The sequence below is a fragment of the Salvia hispanica genome, chromosome 5 (assembly GCF_029641045.1).
Source record: "Salvia hispanica isolate PSC_SH4W2 chromosome 5, Shi_PSC_v1, whole genome shotgun sequence".
Lineage (NCBI taxonomy): Eukaryota > Viridiplantae > Streptophyta > Magnoliopsida > Lamiales > Lamiaceae > Salvia > Salvia hispanica.
In genome coordinates, this window is record NC_142696.1 from 46141143 (window position 1) to 46160186 (window position 19044).

The 19044-nt window shown below is 40.7% G+C and overlaps 3 protein-coding genes, 1 non-coding gene and 1 pseudogene across 7 annotated transcripts; 3 read left to right on the forward strand and 2 right to left on the reverse strand.

Annotated features, from left to right (window-relative positions):
* The first annotated feature begins 4310 nt into the window (after positions 1-4310).
* TRNAE-CUC (transfer RNA glutamic acid (anticodon CUC)) lies at positions 4311-4383 on the forward strand. The gene has a single exon. It is a non-coding gene; the product is annotated as a tRNA-Glu (tRNA).
* Positions 4384-4886: 503 nt separating this feature from the next.
* LOC125188275 (purine permease 21 pseudogene) lies at positions 4887-5987 on the forward strand (annotated as a pseudogene).
* Positions 5988-6067: 80 nt separating this feature from the next.
* On the reverse strand, positions 6068-8734 carry LOC125186858 (UDP-N-acetylglucosamine transferase subunit ALG14-like). Of its 2 annotated transcripts, none has more exons than XM_089058905.1 (8): positions 8617-8734; positions 8258-8431; positions 7892-8096; positions 7637-7776; positions 6994-7140; positions 6853-6912; positions 6577-6783; positions 6068-6362 (listed from the first exon to the last, which is right to left on the reverse strand). In XM_089058905.1, the coding sequence occupies exons 3-7, from the start codon at positions 8070-8072 to the stop codon at positions 6607-6609; spliced, it is 705 nt and encodes a 234-aa protein (XP_088915031.1). In that variant the 5' UTR covers positions 8073-8096; positions 8258-8431; positions 8617-8734; the 3' UTR covers positions 6068-6362; positions 6577-6606. The 2 variants fall into 2 exon arrangements, with proteins under 2 accessions (XP_088915031.1, XP_088915030.1); XM_089058904.1 differs by having other exon boundaries at positions 7892-8115.
* Positions 8628-15282, forward strand: LOC125189102 (putative starch synthase 4, chloroplastic/amyloplastic). 3 transcript variants are annotated; one of them, XM_089058903.1, is made up of 17 exons: positions 8628-8773; positions 9016-9388; positions 9559-9609; positions 9791-9872; positions 10072-11131; positions 11215-11266; positions 12175-12297; positions 12369-12444; positions 12536-12720; positions 12799-12993; positions 13236-13307; positions 13409-13618; positions 13882-14007; positions 14226-14375; positions 14450-14511; positions 14590-14665; positions 14773-15282. In XM_089058903.1, exons 1-17 carry the CDS (start codon positions 8628-8630, stop codon positions 14941-14943), a joined length of 3210 nt encoding a protein of 1069 aa, XP_088915029.1. In that variant the 3' UTR covers positions 14944-15282. The 3 variants fall into 3 exon arrangements, with proteins under 3 accessions (XP_088915029.1, XP_047942257.2, XP_047942259.2); XM_048086300.2 differs by lacking the exon at positions 9559-9609; XM_048086302.2 differs by lacking the exon at positions 8628-8773 and having other exon boundaries at positions 9335-9388; positions 9559-9607.
* Positions 15283-15936: 654 nt separating this feature from the next.
* Positions 15937-16896, reverse strand: LOC125188548 (chlorophyll a-b binding protein 3, chloroplastic). Its single transcript, XM_048085479.2, has one exon. It carries the CDS (start codon positions 16832-16834, stop codon positions 16040-16042), a length of 795 nt encoding a protein of 264 aa, XP_047941436.1. The 5' UTR covers positions 16835-16896; the 3' UTR covers positions 15937-16039.
* Between the last annotated feature and the right edge of the window lie 2148 nt (positions 16897-19044).

Genomic DNA, 19044 nt, shown 5'->3' on the forward strand with positions numbered 1-19044 from the left:
TAAAATATGACTAATGTTTCGTGTTTCAAATTTTAGTAGACTATATTAAAAAATAATGTATACTGAAATGTGAATTCGAAGTGTCAGTACCTTTTTATTATTACTTTTACTTGATTTGCATACCACTATACCTTCAATTTTTTATTTTATTTTTAACAAGATTTGGTATGTCCACAAAATATCTACGGATGACTTTTAATACATAAAAAAAGGATATAAATATTTTGACAATAGTGAAGAGTTTGCATAATGCATAACTAGCTTGCAAATCAATATTGCCAAATTATCGGATGTTCACCTCACAAGATGATAATCTCAAGATTAGTCCAGTAGCTATGTTTCCCAGTTGACCCAATGTCATAACATCAAGCAATAATGCTTGACCAACTCAGCTTTTCTAAACACATATGAAGGCAAAAAAAAAAAAAATTAAGACAAACTATACAACCTAATATAAACGATAAATAGTTAATTAGGTAGCAAAAAAGAAGTCCATAATGTATACCCCAACATTAAAGATGTGCATAGTTTGACAATAGCACAGTTACAAGCCTACAAGCCTACAATAGTCTACCAATAATTACACCAAGAAGCACAAGAACCATGCTCCTGAATACTACAACAACACGTCTCAAATTCTGATAAGGTGAGTGAGCGGGTGGGAACGCTTGATGAAGCTTCAGATGAGGGCTTCTCACTCGTCGTTGATGCTTGACGCATAAAATCATGGACTTCGGATGTCACAATGTCATGGCCTTTCATCCTGATCACAAAGAATCACAAATGTGAAGATCCACATGTGTATACATAACCAAACTTAGAGAAAACGCAGACAGTATGCAAATACATAATACGACTTAAATTGTCCAATAACCAAGACATTTATACTCACACGCATCCACATGTCAGCTGCCATTTGATCCCTTCTATTATTCCAATCAACTGTAGGATCGATATATTCTACATATTCAGTGTCATCTTGCTCAGCAAAAATGTCATTGTCAACAATGTTATTGTCAACTAACTGTTCAATTGGATCGACTGTCATCTCCCCCCTTATGTAATTATGTAACAGAAAACAAGCCATTATCAACATAGTTTGTGTTTCGATTGGATAATAAGATGTGCTACGTAGAATACCCCAACGCATCTTAAGAACCGCAAAAGCCCGTTCAATTATGTTCCTTGCACTTGTATGTCGCATATTGAACATTTCACGAGGATTCTTGGGCCTCTCACTGTCTGGTCCCCATTCCTGCAGATGATATCGAACTCCTCTGTAGGGTGTCAAAAAACCTTCACTATTTGCATACCCGTTGTCACACAAATAATAGTTACCTACAAGTGCATAATCCACTTGTTATGGTTTACGTTGAAGGAATTTATAGATAAACATTCTACAACAAGTTATTGCCTATACGACAGGCACATGGATTACCTTTGGGGACTTTGATACCATGTGGACGAGCAACTGCATCTCGTAGGATACGTGCGTCACCCGCTGACCCCTCCCAACCCGGTAAAACATACACAAAACGCATGTCCCTTGTGCACGCAGCCAAGGTATTTGTGGCTATTTGCCCTTTCCTAGTTCGATATCTTGGCTTGTCAGCCAATGGAATTCGGACATTAATATATGTCCCCTCTAACGCACCTAAGCAACCCTGAAAGTCAACACACCCATGGGTTATCAGTGAACATTAGACAACACTAGACAACAAGGGTATATGAAAAATCTATAGTATTCATGTGAGAAAATCTTAGGATATTTTACCTTAAACCACTTCCACCTAGGGTCAACACTGTTGTCAGGTACCGGAGTTGGCTTAGATATAAACATTTTATGCACCAGTATGATGGCTCGGAGGACGACGTGGAAATAGTATGAAACAGTTTGACCAGACCGCCAAAATTCAAAACTAACCACCCGGTTCTTTTCGTGATGTGATAAAACACATAAGAAAATAGCCACTTGTTCCTCTACTTTAACAAATGATCCGTCTACCAACCCAGCTCCTTCTCTAAGAAGAATACATAGTCTCCCAAAACAATTCCGGTCCATGCGTAGATTATTTATACAGTCCCGATCAGTAAGACTTGTCAATCTAGTAAGACGACGGTCCTGTGTAGGTATACGGGCCAAACGGCGAAATGAACGCCGTATGTGGTTCTTTATAATCCGATTTGAACCATTGTGAAGTTTCAAGTATTCCCGGATAATGATCATGGTCCGTGTGTGATGCTTTTGTAGTATGTCTTCAAGTAGTAAGAAGATTTCCTCGTCGGACAATGAACGCTTAGTCATAATTATATTTGATGAGATTCCGCGTAAAAAATACTCTGTACTGTTACAAAGCTATAAAACATTGCAGTTAAAACTATGTGAACAATACAAAGATTAAAATTTGCATGAATTACATGTAGGCTCTAATTATGCATATGTATTAATCAAGCAAAACATGTCCATTACTGAGCACATATATACAGATAAATAACATCTACATATTGAGCGACTACAAAAATGAAGACCACCAGATACATTGCTGCATAAATACCCATCATCCACATAACCAAAAAATAAAAATTGGCAACCAATTATATGATGAATGTCTGTCAAATCTTGCTGGAAATCTAAACCAAAACAACACTGAAAATTGTGGCCCAATTAAATAACCTCCAAAACCCAATTCTTGCTCAAAAACCCAATTCATGCTAAATAATGGCTGAACAGTTCACAAACCGAAACTAGAAATCAGAATAAGAAGAAAAATAAAAACACAATAGTTCGGCCTCAATACCTAAAATGTTTGGTCTTAGTATTTCGATAACTATTCAAAGGTCTCAGATGATAGATTTAGCAATTATAATCTAAGCTGGAACATTTATTTCTTTGGACAGAGCAGAATTAAATTAAATAAACAAATTCTCTAAATTTAAATATGGCACCAATTCATACTAAAAAAACCTTAACTTGAATAATTTTTTGTAAACATGAAACAAGATTTAACCATGACAGTCCAGTAAAAAACGAGCCAGAAAAAACACAAGTTGGAGTCTTGAAATTAGGGTTACCTGCAATGTTTGTAATTCCACCAAATTGACAGCAATACAGTTCTTCAAAGATGGAGAAAAAGAACCCTCTGTGTGAATAAATCTTCTAGAGTGGTGCTGCACAAAAACAGACAGCCAATTTAGAGAGATAAATTCGTAGTAATTGAAATTGATGTCTTATATTCGTGTGGTGTGGTGTGGTGCTGCGCCTCCATGACCGAAAAGCAAAGAGGAAAAGGGAAGAGATGGTGTAGTGATGCTACAATTCCGACGGGAAATCAAAGAGCAAAAAGGAAGTGGTGCTGCAAATCTAACCAATTATCAAAGAGAGAGAGGGAAGAGAAGTTTGGAACTCTGCAGATCGAACGAAATGAAAAAGAAAAGGGGAAGAGAAGAGAGAATTGAGCATGAGAGGGATAATTTTGGAAGGCATTTATTTTCTTGACCCAAATTTAAAAGCTGGAAAACAAACCTCAGCTTCTTCACCGATAAGTTTCGTGCGAAATAGTGGTTTACATTCTTGGGCCATTGCGGGCCGGGTTTTTTAGCGGGCTTCTGCTCCAAAATTGAAAATGTATCAAACATTAGAAAAGCCTAGGAAAGGGATCTTTTTCTTGGTTTTTCTTGGTTTTCCTTGGCTATCAAACACACCCTAAATAGGAATTGTTCAGTTCCCCGTCCAAGAAAAGGTTACAATTATTAATTTGATTTAATGAGCCAAAATCTATTCTGCAAAGTCCAAAAATTGCACTCGTGCAAATATAGTACTGCTACCTTTTTTCCAAAATATTGACACATTTTGACCTGGTACAAATTTTAAGAAATATAATAGAAAGTGAATGAAAAAGTTAGTGAAATGTGGATCTTAGTTTTAAAATATTAGTTTTATAATAAAATGTGAGTAGAAATAAGTTAGTGCAATATGGGTTCCACTATCAAAAATTGTAAAAAGTGAAGTGTGTCAAACTTTCAGGAACAGACCGAAATGGTAAACTGTGTCAAACTTTCAGGGACGGAGATAATATTATTTAATGACCCTAAACAAAATACACACCAGATTTTCCATTCAATATATATTATGGTCATTGGATTTTTTGAGTAAATAATAGTAGTATGGGATAATATGTTATACTATGAACATGCTCACATTTAACACGGCTATCAAGGATTTGACATCGAAACACATTTTATTTTTTGATACCACAAGTATTCATAGTGTACCAATTCTAATAAATAACAGTATAACATTTCATCAACAATCCGTTGTAGTCTAGTTGGTTAGGATACTCGGCTCTCACCCGAGAGACCCGGGTTCAAGTCCCGGCAACGGAAATTTTTTTATTTTTTTATTTTGAATAATCTGATAGAATGCAGATGCTCTTTTGGTGCTAAGAATATTTCATGATGTCCGTGTAAATGTCTCCCGCGAACTCTTCGGCCAAAATGTTCCGAGAACTTTGACCGTGCTCGGAAACTACTCGCTACGCTACTTTCATCGTTTTTCCCCGATGTTTCATACTACTCTTTTCATATTTGAAAAGTGCTCAATATTTTAGTTGATTGTTCGGGGGCTTGATGATGTATGCTCGGTAAATTCCCCTTTTTATAGTGAACTATGAAAGTCACGATTATTGCGCATAGAACTCACACTATGAATGTGCATGTTCAAGAATCACAAATCTACGTGGGAGTATAATTCTGAATACCAATCAATAAAATCGATTAGATTCAAACAAGTAAATATATGCTTTGCATAGCAAACATCGTACACTTCCTATTGTCCCAATGCCAAAAATCCTATAAAAAAACAAAGCGTCTTGATTTCTACTTTCTCCATGGATATACCGATTCAAGCAACGGTCTCCAACTCCACGGATAACAATGCCAATTCAAACAAGAACAATATGTTGCAATACAAGAAATGGTCGGAACCGGTGGTCTATTCACTCCTCGTCCTCACCGGCCAATCAGCAGCGACGCTTCTTGGCAGATTATACTACGAAAAAGGCGGCAAATCCAAATACATGGCGGCCCTGGTGCAGACTGCCGGCTTCCCGCTACTTGTCCCTTTCATCTTCATCATCAAATCAAGAAACAAACAAACCTCGGATCGTTCCTCCGATCACGTTCTAGCGCTCCCCGCTCTATACGCGTGTTTCGGCACTTTTCTTGCATTCATTTGCATGTTATATTCCGTCGGCCTCATGTATCTCCCTCTCTCAACCTTCTCCCTCATCTGCGCCACCCAGCTCGGATTCAACGCCCTCTTCTCTAACCTCATCAACGCTCAGAAACTCAGCCCCACAGCTATCAATTCCGTGTTCCTCCTCACACTCTCCTCGGTCCTCCTCGCCCTGCAGCCGGGCGCGGCCTCGGCGGCGTCCGGAGACAAGTACGTGGCGGGGTTCGCGTGCACGCTGGGGGGTGCGGCAGCGTACGCACTGGTGCAGTCGGCCGAGCAGCTGGCGTACGGGAAGGTGCTGAGGCAGCAGACGGTGAAGGAGATCATGGACGTGATTTTCTACGAGTCGATGGTGGCGAGTTTGGTGCTCGTGTTGGGGCTTTTCGGGAGCGGGGAGTGGTGGCAGCTGAAGGGGGAGGTTGAGGGGTTTGAGATGGGGAAGGCGGCGTACGCAGCAGTGGTGGTGGGTTCGGCGGCGGCGTGGCAGGTGTTTGGGGTGGGGATGGTGGCTTTGATTATCAAGATCTCGGCTGTGTTCGGGAATGTGGTGACCGCTGTGGGTGTGGGCGTCGTGCCGGTTGTTGCGGTCGTGGTTTTCAAGGATGAGATGAGTGGTGTCAAGGTTGTGGCTTTGTTGTTGGCTCTGTGGGGTTCGCTGTCTTATGTTTATCACCATTTTCTTGTTCATCATCATCCCACCCAAAATGGACATGTGGATCCGCAGCCGGAAACCTGTAGCTCCGCCGAATCTTAGTCACACTGATAGGTCGAGTGCTCAACTTATGTTCGAAAACACATAAATAATGTAGTGCTCAAAGATCGGGGATGCTCATATAAAAAAAATTTACAGGCAAACAAAGAGTAATTGATCCAAAAATGTTGCATCATATGAAGTCAACAAGTTTTACATTTGAGCACAAATATTCTACAAATATGTGATGTGATTGCAGTGTAATTCGTATAGTTAAACCTGTATGCACCAAGTTAATGTCAGATATCTGTATTTTTCAAAGTCATAGTCATCACTATTTCAGATGTGAAAAATCCCATGTTATTGTGAATAAACGTCTCAGCACCCACAACTTTTTGTTTCCAGAAGTGCACGGTTTGGTTGCTAATTAGATTAACCCTGCAAATAAACAATCCAACAAATTTTCTTAGCCTTTGGATCAATAAAACTACTCATTTACTATCAAAATGGGATGAAATATATTAGCTCTAGCCATATGTTTCATCACAACTCATGCGCATATCTAAAAGAACGGGAAATTAACCCTTAATATACCTAAGCAAAAGGAATAAAGCTAGAGAACATAGAGTATGATCAGGGAAACTGGAAGTACCTCAAAGGAGGGGCAAGAACACGAGCCATGTTACATGAGACGACCAACATAATTAGCTCGAGGGTATTTGCTCTTCAGCTGTGGCCACTGCACAAATATTTGATCAGCCATCCGTAGTTTGTAAAGGAGCAACCCGCTCAAAGATAGCCTTCTGACTCTAGCAATGCTCTCAACATAGAAAATGGACGACCACCTGATCCCCAAAACCTGAAAGTTGCAGTTTAACTTTAACAATGTTCTCAATTTTTCAGGAAATAAAATAAAAGTTATGCAAACCTTGAAAACAAAAGCAATGGCACAAAGTGGTATACAAGTCCCAGGCCCATTGCACAAAATCTGCAAATTGATAATATTGAGAAGAGCAAATAAAAGTACACAATACTTATCATAGTCAAGTGAATTAGGAAATCACAATACCACTTGAGGTCTGATTTTGACCATTAGCCATAATGCATGGGCTAAAGCAGCTAAAGTTGTGCCAACTGAAGTTATGTAAGACTGGCCAACTTCGCGACTTCGGTATATTTGCATAAAATCTGAAGTGCCTACTGTCTCAGCTTCTGCCTAGCACGTCAAATCTATGTCAGAGCATCTAATAGGTGAAATAAGAAGGATAATTAGTAGTGTTCAATTATCTTCGAAACCCAACAACATACTCTCTGCCCACATGTTCATCAATGACTATCCAAGCTAATCTACCATTTAGATGGATTGATTAAATGTGGGTTTGTTTGGCAACTTATCCTTCAAAAATTCAATCTTATGTTTTACTATTAATCTATCATATCACTATATCAGTTAAAGAAAATGCCCCCTTTACACATTCATACGTATCTCAGTACTCCTATCTCACAACATTACAGCACATCTATCCCAAAGTCAAGTTTAAAGTACGTCCACATTTCTATCCCACATATTATGTGTGAAAAAAATAAGAATAATTCCAATCTCACAATCTGCCTGATGTTCCATTTACATGTAAACTGAGCACACAAAGAACCGCGTAACCATATATAATAGGTAGAATATCATACACGTGGAGTAGCTAAAGGTATTTTACCTTGCTCTTCAAGGTGTCCTCCATCACACGAGCTTTCTGAAGGCTCATGTTATCAGTGGCAGCAGCGATATAGTATCTAGGTTTAAAACTCTCCATCTGCATAACAGCTAACAGGTTGAGCATCTCTGCAGTGTGACCACCTGGATTAGGATCAAAAGGGTCAAAATCAAAACCAGACTCTCAATAAAACACCATAATTTCACATATGCGTCCTGCCATATGGAAATCAAGTCAAGAAATGGAAGAATTTGCTACCTGAACCTAGAACTATCAAGGTACTCAGAGGTCCTGGAGGTCTATTGTGTAATTGCTTGCTGCTTCGGTATATAACATACAGAATCCGGATCAAAAGCAAGGTAGAAGCAGCAATTATCAGCAAAATCGCAAAGTTTAGCAATCCCGCATTGGAAAAGAAACAACTGCTTCCGTTCTCCATCGCAGGAATTATGCCGTATCGCAGCTGCAACAACAAATTACCCCTGTGGTATAAATTATCCAACTGAGATCAACAGCTTACCAAAATCAAACAAACTAGAGGTTTCTGAAGGAACATTGTAATCATCTATGATTTCAATAACAGTATCTAACTTCTTTACAATTCATAAAAACGGAAGAATTTACCTAATAATTGTGTATCGTAAATGTCTCGAAAGAGATCGGATTCAGAGCGGCATGCGGCGGCGACAGCCGTTGCCGTGGGAGAGAGTCGTCGGCGACGGGGAGAGGGAGGGGACGCCCCAATATTACTCAAGGTCCATACTTCCTATTTTGCCCTAACTCGAGCTGAATTTAGGACTAAAATAGAAATTTTTAACAGATAATATAATTATCGATAAATATAAGAGGAATAAAATAAGTATCGCCGCATTTGTACTTAAAAAGTGCGAGATGAGGAAGAAGACAAAAGCGAAGCTCCAAATTAAAGCTAAGCAGTCGTTGGTTCTAAACAACCGTTTATTTTCTCTCACAGCGGTGATCACCTCACAAATTGATGGAGTCGGCGCCGTCGACGTGCTTTCTCCGACGCGGATTGGTTGGCGCCGGACTCAAGTCTCCTCGAGTCACTGTCAGACTCTTCTCTTCCTCTTGGCAGCGTTGGTACCCAACGTCTTGTAAAATGAGCCAGCGTCACTTCAGGTTTCCTTTTTCGTTTTGGAATTTTTGCTTGATTACTAATCACACTGTTTTTACATGATTACTCTTTATCTGGCAAGAGTTATTTTTGTTAAAGGTGGCTACAATTAAATATTTTCAAATTATGATAAACGGAGTTATGATTACAACTGCAATTGAGAAATTTGACCAGCTCAATTTGTTTGTTGCTTGCATACTCTAGCTATCATGATGCCATTGATGTATATTGGATGCCTCTTCTGCAGTTTGCGAAATAAGAGACAGCAAGCAAAGAAAATCAATCTCCCAACAAATACAGGTTTTAAGCCAATTGATGGTAGCAAAACTGATACAAGAAACACGCGCAAAGGCGATGCTTTACCAATAAATACAAGTTTTGAGACAAGTATTGGTAGCAGCTTGCCCAAAGGTAGCAATTCAGGTTCGGATCAAGAAACAGATTCCAACAATAATGTTCCTGTAATAGAATATGAATACTTGGAAGGAGAGGGTTACATCAGTTCTTCTCAACCACATGAAGTTAGGTCTTTGCACAATGACACTGTTGGCTATTCAGAGGGATCAGTGCACTTAAACGATGAAAACACGAGCAGTTCTTTTCTGTCAAATGACATTCCAGTATGTACCCCCGGGTTCATTCTTCATTTGGCCTTTTTTTATGATATTTCAGTTTCGTACACATATTTATGGGAGAGCAAAAAGTTTCTGATCACATAGCTAAACGTAATATATTTTCAAAATGTTACTTTTGAAACATGAGATGTGCTTTCTTACATGTTGCTGTTTAGGTAGTATCACGGGGTTCATGGCTACAATTTCTCACTGAAATGAACTCAGGTGCACGTCAATTGCATGATTTTGTATATCTTATCAATTTCCAACGTATTAGGACATTTATAGGTAACTCTTGCCAATCATGTCGGTTTTGATAATTGTTAAGGGGTTTGAAATCAACAGTTTCTTTTCTCTAGTTTGTTATTTTGATAGAGTAAGCATTTGATGATCATATCTTTGAAACAGTCCACCACTAGAAATGGAGGACGGCAACGCTCAAGTATTCATCTTCAAGATTTAATTAGAATGATACGAAGTGCTGAAAGGAGTAAGTCATGGCTCAACTTGATCCATTTATATTAGTGTGGTCTCTTACTTGCACCATCTTTGATAGTAGAATCGCAGGAAGAGTTGTTATGCACGGAATGTGGAAGTGATTCATGAGAGCTCAACATTTTATCTCAAAAAATGTAGTCTTGCTTTTCTGCTAGCTGAACTTTTTGTATCTGCTGCTTAATGCATTACAGATATAAATCTTCTTAATGAGGCTCGTATACGTGCTCTTGAGGATCTTGAGAAATTTCTCAGCGAAAAAAAGTCATTGCAGGGAGAAATTAACACTTTGGAGATGAAACTGGCTGAAACGGTTGCACGTCTGAAAGTGGCTACAGAAGAGAAGATACACGTAGAACTCCTTGAAGACCAGTTGGAGAAGTTGCGAATTGAATTATCAAGCAGAGAGGAACTTGAACAGGACTTGAATAATGTTGTTTCTTCTTCGCAATTGGACATTGTCAGTTCTTTTAGCCAGGAATTAGATTCATTAAGGTCAGAGAATATGGCCTTGCATGATGAGCTACAGGCTCTTAAGGCAGAGCTTAGTCATATTACGGGAACTGAGCAGCGTGTTCAAACATTGGAGGAAGAACGGTCATTGTTACAGTCCTCCTTCAAAGAGTTGGAGTATAAACTTTCTGCTTCTCAACAAGATGTTTCAAAAATCTCTAGCTTGAAATCTGAACGCAAGAGTTTATATGAGAAAGTAGAGGATATACAGACACTCTTAGATAAGGCAACAGAGCAGGCAGAACAAGCGATTGAAGCACTGAAGCTAAACCAAGAACTCCTTAAGAAGGTTGATTATCTTGAAGAATCTATCAGTAAGACCAGCGACTATAAACTGTCATCAGAGAAAATGCAGCAACATACTGAACTAATGCAGCAAAATATAGAACTATTGGATAACCGCCTACAAAATTCTGATGAAGCGACACATTACTATATTAAATCGTGTCAAGATTCTATGAAGGGGTTCCAGGACACACTGAATGCATTGAAAGAAGAAAGCAAGAAAAGGCAAGAATATGGATCTGTGCATGACAGGCCTTCTGAGTTTTGGTCTAATTTATTGCTTTTGGTGGATGGATGGTTTCTTGAAAAGAAGATTTCAGTGGATCAAGTGAAGTTGTTAAGAGAAATGATATGGAAGAGGGAGAGGAGCGTATCTGATTCTTATATGTCAATGCAAGGAAAGAGTGAGAGGGAAATTATTTTGACTTTTCTCAGATTAACGTCACCAACGACAGGGTGAGCATAAAAGGCAACGATTCAAAATGTTTTTTCATATATGATCTGACATATATTGACTCAAATTTGTTGTCATTGTATAGTGAAAGGTTACATATCATACATATTGCGGCAGAGATGGCACCTGTGGCTAAGGTGTGCTTGTTATAAACTTCTGGAGGGTACTGCTTTTGTGTTGCAAATGTCTATATGAACATCTATGGTTGTCTGTTCTGAGTATAAACTCTTAGAATGTAAGTTGCATATATATTGATGAATACTCCCTCCGTCCCGCTTTAGCAGTCCCATTGACTTTTCTGCCCTCTTTTTGTAAAAATGATAAAAAATAGTTAAAGTGGAGAAATGGTAAAATAAGAGAGACAATAATGTAGATAAGACTCTTCTCTATATTATTCTCTCTCTTAATTTACCATTTCTCCCCTTTAACTATTTTTTATCATTTTTAAAATAAGATGGCAGAAAAGTCAATGGGACTGCTAAAGCGGGACGGAGGGAGTATAATGTAAGGAAGTTTGAGTGTATGAGGGAAGTTTGTCTTTGTTAAATTCTCTAAATTCTGTCCCACATCGACTTGGTGATGATCCTAGCTTCTCTATATAAGTGTGGATAATCCCCTTTATGAGGCCTCTTAAAGGGTGAGTGGCCCATTTCTAATATGGTATCAGAGCGGGCCCAAGTCGATGATAGATTATATCTCTTTATCTCTTCTCCTGCCTACCCACGTGATGGAAGTCCGATGTGTCATTCCGGCCCACACGTGAGGGGGCGTGTTAAATTCTCTAAATTCTGTCCCACATCGACTTGGTGATGATCCTAGCTTCTCTATATAAGTGTGGATAACCCTCCCCCTTATGAGGCCTTTTAAGGGGTGAGTGGCCCATTTCTAATAGTCTTAGTATTCATCTAGGTCTTGCATGAAAGCAAGCAATTCTATTTTCTAAATCGTGTAAACTGTTGGCGTGTTTAAGTACCATTTGTTCTTGTTTTATGTTTGCTTTGTATGCACATTTTGTTTCTTTCTTATCTGCTAAAATGTATGTAAGGTGGGTGGATTGGGAGATGTAGTGACTGGTCTTAGTAAAGCGCTTCAGAGGAAGGGGCACCTTGTGGAAATTGTTCTACCAAAATATGATTGCATGCAGTATGAGACCATACAGGATTTAAAGGTAAATGGCGTTTGATGATGTGCTCTTTTATTTTAATAATACTCTCTAACCTGGATCTTCATTTGATGCAGGTTTTGGATATGCCTGTGGAGTCATATTTTGATCGTCAACTGTTCAAAAACAAAATCTGGGTTGGCACTGTTGAAGGTCTAGAATATTTCAGTTCCAAAGTGAAAATATTTTTGCTTCTTTGTTGTGTCCTAATACTTTAGTTGGCTGTAATTTTGACCATATCTAGGGCTTCCTGTTTATTTCATCGAACCTCTTCATCCAAGTAAATTCTTCTGGAGGAATCAATTTTATGGAGAGAGTGACGATTTTAGGAGGTTTTCATACTTTAGCAGGGCAGCACTTGAGTTAATTCATCAAGCTGGGAAGAAACCGGACATAATCCATAGTCATGATTGGCAAACAGCTTTCGTTGTATGAATACTAAATTTTAACCTTTCTTCTGTGCCTCCCTGGCATTCTTTTTTACATTTTCCTTGTTAAATGTGGCAGGCACCCCTTTATTGGGATCTATACGTGCCAAAAGGATTGGATTCAGCTAGAATATGTTTTACATGTCACAATTTTGAGTATCAAGGATCAGCTCCAGCTTCTGAGCTAGCATCTTGTGGTCTTAATGTTCGCCAACTCAACAGACCTGATAGGATGCAAGATCACTCTGCAAATGACAGAGTCAACCCCGTTAAGGTAACAAGATCTCCCCTGTGTACCATGATTACCACCCAAGAGTAAAAAGCTTTTTAGGTCTGCACTGTTAAGAGAGACATCGTTCTGTGGCAGAGAACCTCTTTATATACTTATAGTAATTGGTTTGTAGTAGGTTAGTGATTAAACGTTGACTCTTCATTTTCATCATGACATATTTAGACCAGTTTCAGCTTCATGGTTTCTATTGTTCTTTCATTTGGCATGTCCTTGTTGCTTAACAGGGTGCTGTGGTGTTCTCTAATATTGTGACAACAGTTTCACCAACCTATGCCCAAGAGGTGCGGGGTTCAGAGGTATGAATAATTATGGGAAAAAAATGAAAAAATTAGCATACTATGGATGATTAGTTGAGCTATCAGATTTTTTTATCCCATCTTCTTCTCATGATGTTCAGGGTGGGCGAGGCCTGCAGGACACAATAAATACATATTCAAAGAAGTTTGTTGGAATTTTAAATGGAATTGATACTGATGCATGGAATCCAGCAACTGACCCCTTTTTGAAGGTTCAGTATCATCCCAATGACATTGATGGCAAAGCAGAAAACAAAGAAGCTTTAAGGAGATATCTAAAATTGTCATCAGCCAACAGCAGGCAGCCATTGGTAAGTAAAGTTTGAAATTGATGACAATCTGTTCTGAGCCTTTGCCGGCCCGATAACTGCTCAAAACTCACAGTTCGCAACTCATACCATTAATTACCATGGGAACTGTTCTGAGCTTCTCCTTGTTTAAGTTTCATTACTAGTGCTAATGTAATCAAATGTTGTTTATGTATTGGCCTAATTAGATTTTTGGTTGATCCTACCTAATGTCTTACTCACCTGCTGGGATACTGCTTTCTTGTGATATAAAATGTCATGTGCAGGTTGCTTGCATAACTAGATTGGTACCTCAAAAGGGTGTGCATCTTATAAAGCATGCAATATACCGGACATTGGAGTTAGGTGGTCAGTTCGTTCTTCTTGGTTCAAGTCCAGTGCCTGAGATTCAGGTAAGTTCGGGTTTCTTAATTTCAAATGTTATTTTGGGAAGTTGGTGTCTCTCATTACATTGAGATATTTAAAGTTTTCCATTTATTACTGTATATATGTGCTTATATTGTGTTCATTGAGTTTATTGGAGGTGAAAATGACGATGTTAGCTGTGTGGCTTCCGAAGTGGAATGTTCTTGAATTAACCCCTCTGATAATGGGTGTTCTCATTTTCCAGAGGGAGTTTGAAGAAATCTGTGATCATTTTAAGACTCATGAACATGCTCGATTGATACTGAAATATGACGAGGCTCTTTCACACTTGATCTATGCTGCCTCAGACATGTTGATCATCCCATCCATCTTCGAGCCTTGTGGCCTTACTCAGGTATCCTGTACACACGGCATCATAATCTTCAGGCTACGCACAATTGTATCTTATTCGAAATCACACATGTGCAGATGATTGCTATGAGATACGGGTCAGTTCCCATCGTAAGGAAGACTGGAGGACTCAATGACAGGTTAAAATCATATGCATATGACTTTTTGAATCACACTGGACTCGGTTCATATAGTCACGGTTGTAAATCACATTGCAGTGTTTTCGATTTTGACGACGATACCATACCTGCACATCACAGAAATGGATATACATTCTTGAAAGCTAACGAGAAGGTAACTCAGAATTGTAAATGAGATGAATTATGAATAGTATATATTTCTCTCAAGAGTGCATTTTCATAACCAACATTTGTTTTTTTTTGTTTGATTAATGTATACAGGGTTTCAACAATGCATTGAAACGGGCATTTAACCATTATATGAACGATGCTGATAGTTGGAAACAGCTTGTACAAAAGGTGATGAGCTTGGATTTCAGTTGGGACTCTTCAGCACCATTGTATGAAGAACTTTATCACATGTCTATCGCTAGAGCGAGGAGCAGAGACTGATACAAGGCCGCCATTGAGGTCGTCTACGCTTGTATATTGGTAGAGTGGATGAGCTCGTGAAAGTTAAGCCACAAATGTCGATGTTCGTGTTACTTGTGTAGCTGTGTGATTGTGGAGCTGATCCAGAGGGCGGCGTTCGTGCTCACCTCCGCCACATGAAGGCTACTCAGCTCCAATTCTTTCATTTATACTCTTGATTAGCACCAATATATTTTTACTTGTACATATATATACACATAATACACTTCGAAGCCCTTACAGTTGAAGTAGTACTATATTCTACTAATATAGAACTAGGTATTGAATAGGGTTTATCGGAAATAAAACGACTTTTCTTAACGATTTTTCTTACATATTAAGACTATTTAGAATTAGTTCGGATTATTTGTTATTCCCTATGTCCCAGATAAATTGTCTCATTTTCCCATTTTGGTTCGTCCAATATAATTTGTCTCATTTCACTTTTTAACATTTTTGGTAGTGGACTCTATGTTCCACTAACTCATTTCTACACATATTTATTATAAAACTAATATATAAAAGTACGACCCACATTCCACTAAATTTTTCAACTCACTTTTCATTACATTTCTTAAAACTCATGTCTGGTGAGACAAATTATTTGGAACAAAAGGAGTAATTTTTAGTGTTCTGCTTTTATATTCATTCTTTTGATTAAATGCATCCTAATAAATATTAGTAGTAATTAATATCGATTAAAAAATGAAACTTTAAAAAATAAATAATACTACACCTTAATATTTGTGATTTTTTTTACTGACAAATAGTAACTTTCATTGTGCCATTTTCTGTCAAATTTCACAAAATATGTTTGATGAATTACATAAAATTGATTATAATGAATGTCGTTTGAAGATAAGAATATTTAATCTAGTAACAATACCCAATAAATCTTAGTAGTAACATTTTTCTCATGTAACAAAATTAATTTGGAGGAATTCAATTTCAAGAATTTCAATTGACAAAAAAACATTGAACCTCAAGATATGGCATTTATATTCCAACAATCCACATGAAACTTTACAAGTGACCAAACTAAAGCAACAAACTCAATCTCGAACCCTCAATCCTCTCCTCACTTTCCGGGAACAAAGTTGGTGGCAAAGGCCCAAGCGTTGTTGTTAACCGGGTCAGCAAGGTGGTCGGCAAGGTTCTCCAAGGGTCCCTTTCCGGTGACGATGGCCTGAACAAAGAATCCGAACATGGAAAACATGGCGAGCCTCCCGTTCTTGAGCTCCTTGACCTTGAGCTCGGCGAAGGCCTCAGGGTCATCCGCCAAGCCCAGGGGGTCAAAGCTCCCACCAGGGTAGATGGGGTCAGTGACCTCCCCGAGGGGCCCACCGGCAATGCGGTACCCCTCGACGGCGCCCATGAGGACCACCTGGGAAGCCCAGATGGCCAGGATGCTCTGCGCGTGGACCAGGCTCGGGTTTCCCAGGTAGTCGAGGCCGCCCTCGCTGAAGATCTGGGCGCCGGCCTTGAACCACACGGCTTCCCCGAACTTGACCCCGTTGCGGGAGAGGAGCTCGGGGAAGACGCAGCCGAGGGCGCCGAGCATGGCCCACCGGGAGTGGATGACCTCGAGCTCCCTGTTCTTGGCGAAGGTCTCGGGGTCGGCGGAGAGGCCGGCGGTGTCCCAGCCGTAGTCGCCGGGGAACTCGCCGGTGAGGTAGCTGGGGGCCTCGCCGGAGAAGGGGCCGAGGTATTTGACGCGGTCGGGGCCGTACCAGGGGCTGCCGGAGGAGACGGACTTGGTGGCGGGCTTGCGCATGGAGACGCGGCCGCCGTTGCTGGCGGAGAGCTGGGGGGTGGTCTTGACCGCCTGACCGGCGAAGGATGGGGAGGAGAGAGCCATTGTGGAGGCGGCCATTGCTGAGTGGAGATGTGTTGTTTGGTGTTATTGAGGGTGATTGTTTGAGGATGGGAAGTGAGGTGGCGGTTGGGGTTAAACTTATAGGTGGGATGAGGTGGGAGTTCTTATCTTGTTGATATCTCTATCTGTGTTTTCATTGGGTTTTAAGATTCTGGTGGTTTTGGACCATGAGTTTTTGTGAGGGAATTTAGATTTTTTGTTTGAGTGAGCATATATGAGAGGTGGATATTTATGACTCAGCAAAATATGAAATAGAGGCGTTGATTGGTTGAGATTTGGAAAGATGAGCTTTCAGATAGTAAGATATAGTTTTGGTTAAGGTTGGGAGGTTGGGTTGGTCCATTCTAAAGGTTATTATCCGATGTAGCAATTGATTAATGGAAATATTTCATGCTTTGTTAGCTTAAGGTGACGTCTCGCAGCTTCCTCCACAAGATTTTTGTCGAAAACAATATTTAAATTAAATTTACTCGCAACTTGAAAACATTAACAAAAAGAAATTACCCAAAATTTTGCTACGTTTTTTAATTTTTTGAATTAAAAAAATACTACTCCCTCTGTCCCGCTTAAGATGACACGTTTTCCTTTTTAGTTTGTCCCAACTAAGATGACACATTTCTTTTTTTGGTAACTTTCTCTCTCCAATTAACACACTCAACCATTCATCTTTCTTTATCTCTCTACTTTAATATTTACACTCACATTCTCTCTCTCCAATTAAATACTTTAACCAATAACTCCTAAAACCCCGTGCCGGCTAAGCAATGTTTCATCTTATCCGGGACGGAGGGAGTAATAAAGTAGTACGGAGTACTAAGAGCATCCACTGTAGGAGAGCCGCGACTCCCTATAGTGACTTGGATGGGGGGGGGGGGCACGAGAGCGCCACTCGCGTGGCCAGGCCACGGCGCTTGGGCGTGAGCCGCGGCGGTCCTATTGCAGCGGCCACGGGCCGCGGCTCCCCTAATTTCTGAATTTTTATTTTTATTTTTTTTTCGAAAATATTTCTATATATACCTAAAATTCAACTCTTATTTTTACTCTACTCTCACACACAATTTACCCTATTCCCTTCAATTTTAATTTTTGTGAAATGCAAGGCGGAGACGATCCCGGCTATGGAGATTTGGGACAGGGGAGCTTTCCACCTCCCCAACACTGGAGATCGAGTCCCACCCCTCCTCCATCCCAGATGTGGAGTCCGCCATCGCCGGCGCCGTGGCAACAAACACCCCAAAATCGGGGTTAGTCCCCGGCTTATCAGCAGAGATATGCGGGTCGTACCCAACCGGGGACGGGCGACTACCGACCCAACATGGACACGATAAACTTCCCGTCCCAATTCCAATCCTCCCCATTCCAGAGCAATCAATCTCCGCTTGATGAATCTGTTAGATTCACATCGGAACAATTGATAGGGTCGCCTGAGACCCCGACGCCCGGTCGTGTAGAGACGGGGAGAGGAGGCGGCGGAAGAAGCGGCGAGCGAAGTGGCGGCGGCACCGGCAGGCGAGGTGGCGGCGGCAGCGAAGGCGGGCAGCAAGGTGGTCGCAGTGGTCGCGGAGAAGGCGATGGCGGTGGTGGTCGACGAGGGTTTCTGTACACAGACAATGAGTCCATTGCTATTGCTAGGTCATGGGACGCGGTGACGACAGATGCCATAGTTGGCACGGATCAGGCCGACTTATGCTTCTGGCGGAAAGTCCTGGTGGTGTACAATGAATTCAAACCGCCGGGGAGCGTCGCCCGTACACCCGACCCGATCCGGAAGAAGTTCGGCAGGATAACTACAGCTCTTCGGAAGTTCATTGGTATATACGAGAACCAAATGCGCACTGCTGAGAGTGGCCGCAGCGAAGCCGACGTAAAATCGCTGTCGATGCAGTTGTTCAATGTGCAAGAGGGCAAGAAGTTTACCTACTGGGCAGAATTCCTCGTTCTGCGGGACTCCCCAAAATTCAGAGCCATCTGCAAGAACGCGTCTGATTCTGGGCCGAGGCGTACAAGACGGGGCAGGGCCGGCAACTACAACAGTAGTAGCGGCGGTTCAAGGACCTTCGACCTCAACGATGAGGTTATGGAGGAGCCCCCATCGTCACTATCCCGGCGTCCACGACCCCTGGGTCAACAGTCCGCAATCCGAGCTGCTAGATCCGCCTCCGCCGCTGCCTCCCAACACTCTGCTGCGGGCCCGTCAGCATCCGCCC

Excerpts from the sequence above, each read along its gene's own strand:
- LOC125186858 (XM_089058905.1), bottom strand. The coding sequence starts at position 8,072 with ATGGAGAACGGAAGCAGTTGTTTCTTTTCCAATGCGGGATTGCTAAAC. Across the intron at positions 7,777-7,891 it reads CTTGATAGTTCTAGGTTCAG|GTGGTCACACTGCAGAGATG; the intron begins GTAGCAAATTCT and ends ATCCTAATCCAG. Across the intron at positions 6,784-6,852 it reads CCATTGCTTTTGTTTTCAAG|GTTTTGGGGATCAGGTGGTC; the intron begins GTTTGCATAACT and ends TGCAACTTTCAG.
- LOC125188548 (XM_048085479.2), bottom strand. The coding sequence starts at position 16,834 with ATGGCCGCCTCCACAATGGCTCTCTCCTCCCCATCCTTCGCCGGTCAG.
- LOC125189102 (XM_089058903.1), top strand. The coding sequence starts at position 8,628 with ATGGAGTCGGCGCCGTCGACGTGCTTTCTCCGACGCGGATTGGTTGGC. Across the intron at positions 12,994-13,235 it reads ACAGAGTCAACCCCGTTAAG|GGTGCTGTGGTGTTCTCTAA; the intron begins GTAACAAGATCT and ends GTTGCTTAACAG. Across the intron at positions 14,666-14,772 it reads TCTTGAAAGCTAACGAGAAG|GGTTTCAACAATGCATTGAA; the intron begins GTAACTCAGAAT and ends TAATGTATACAG.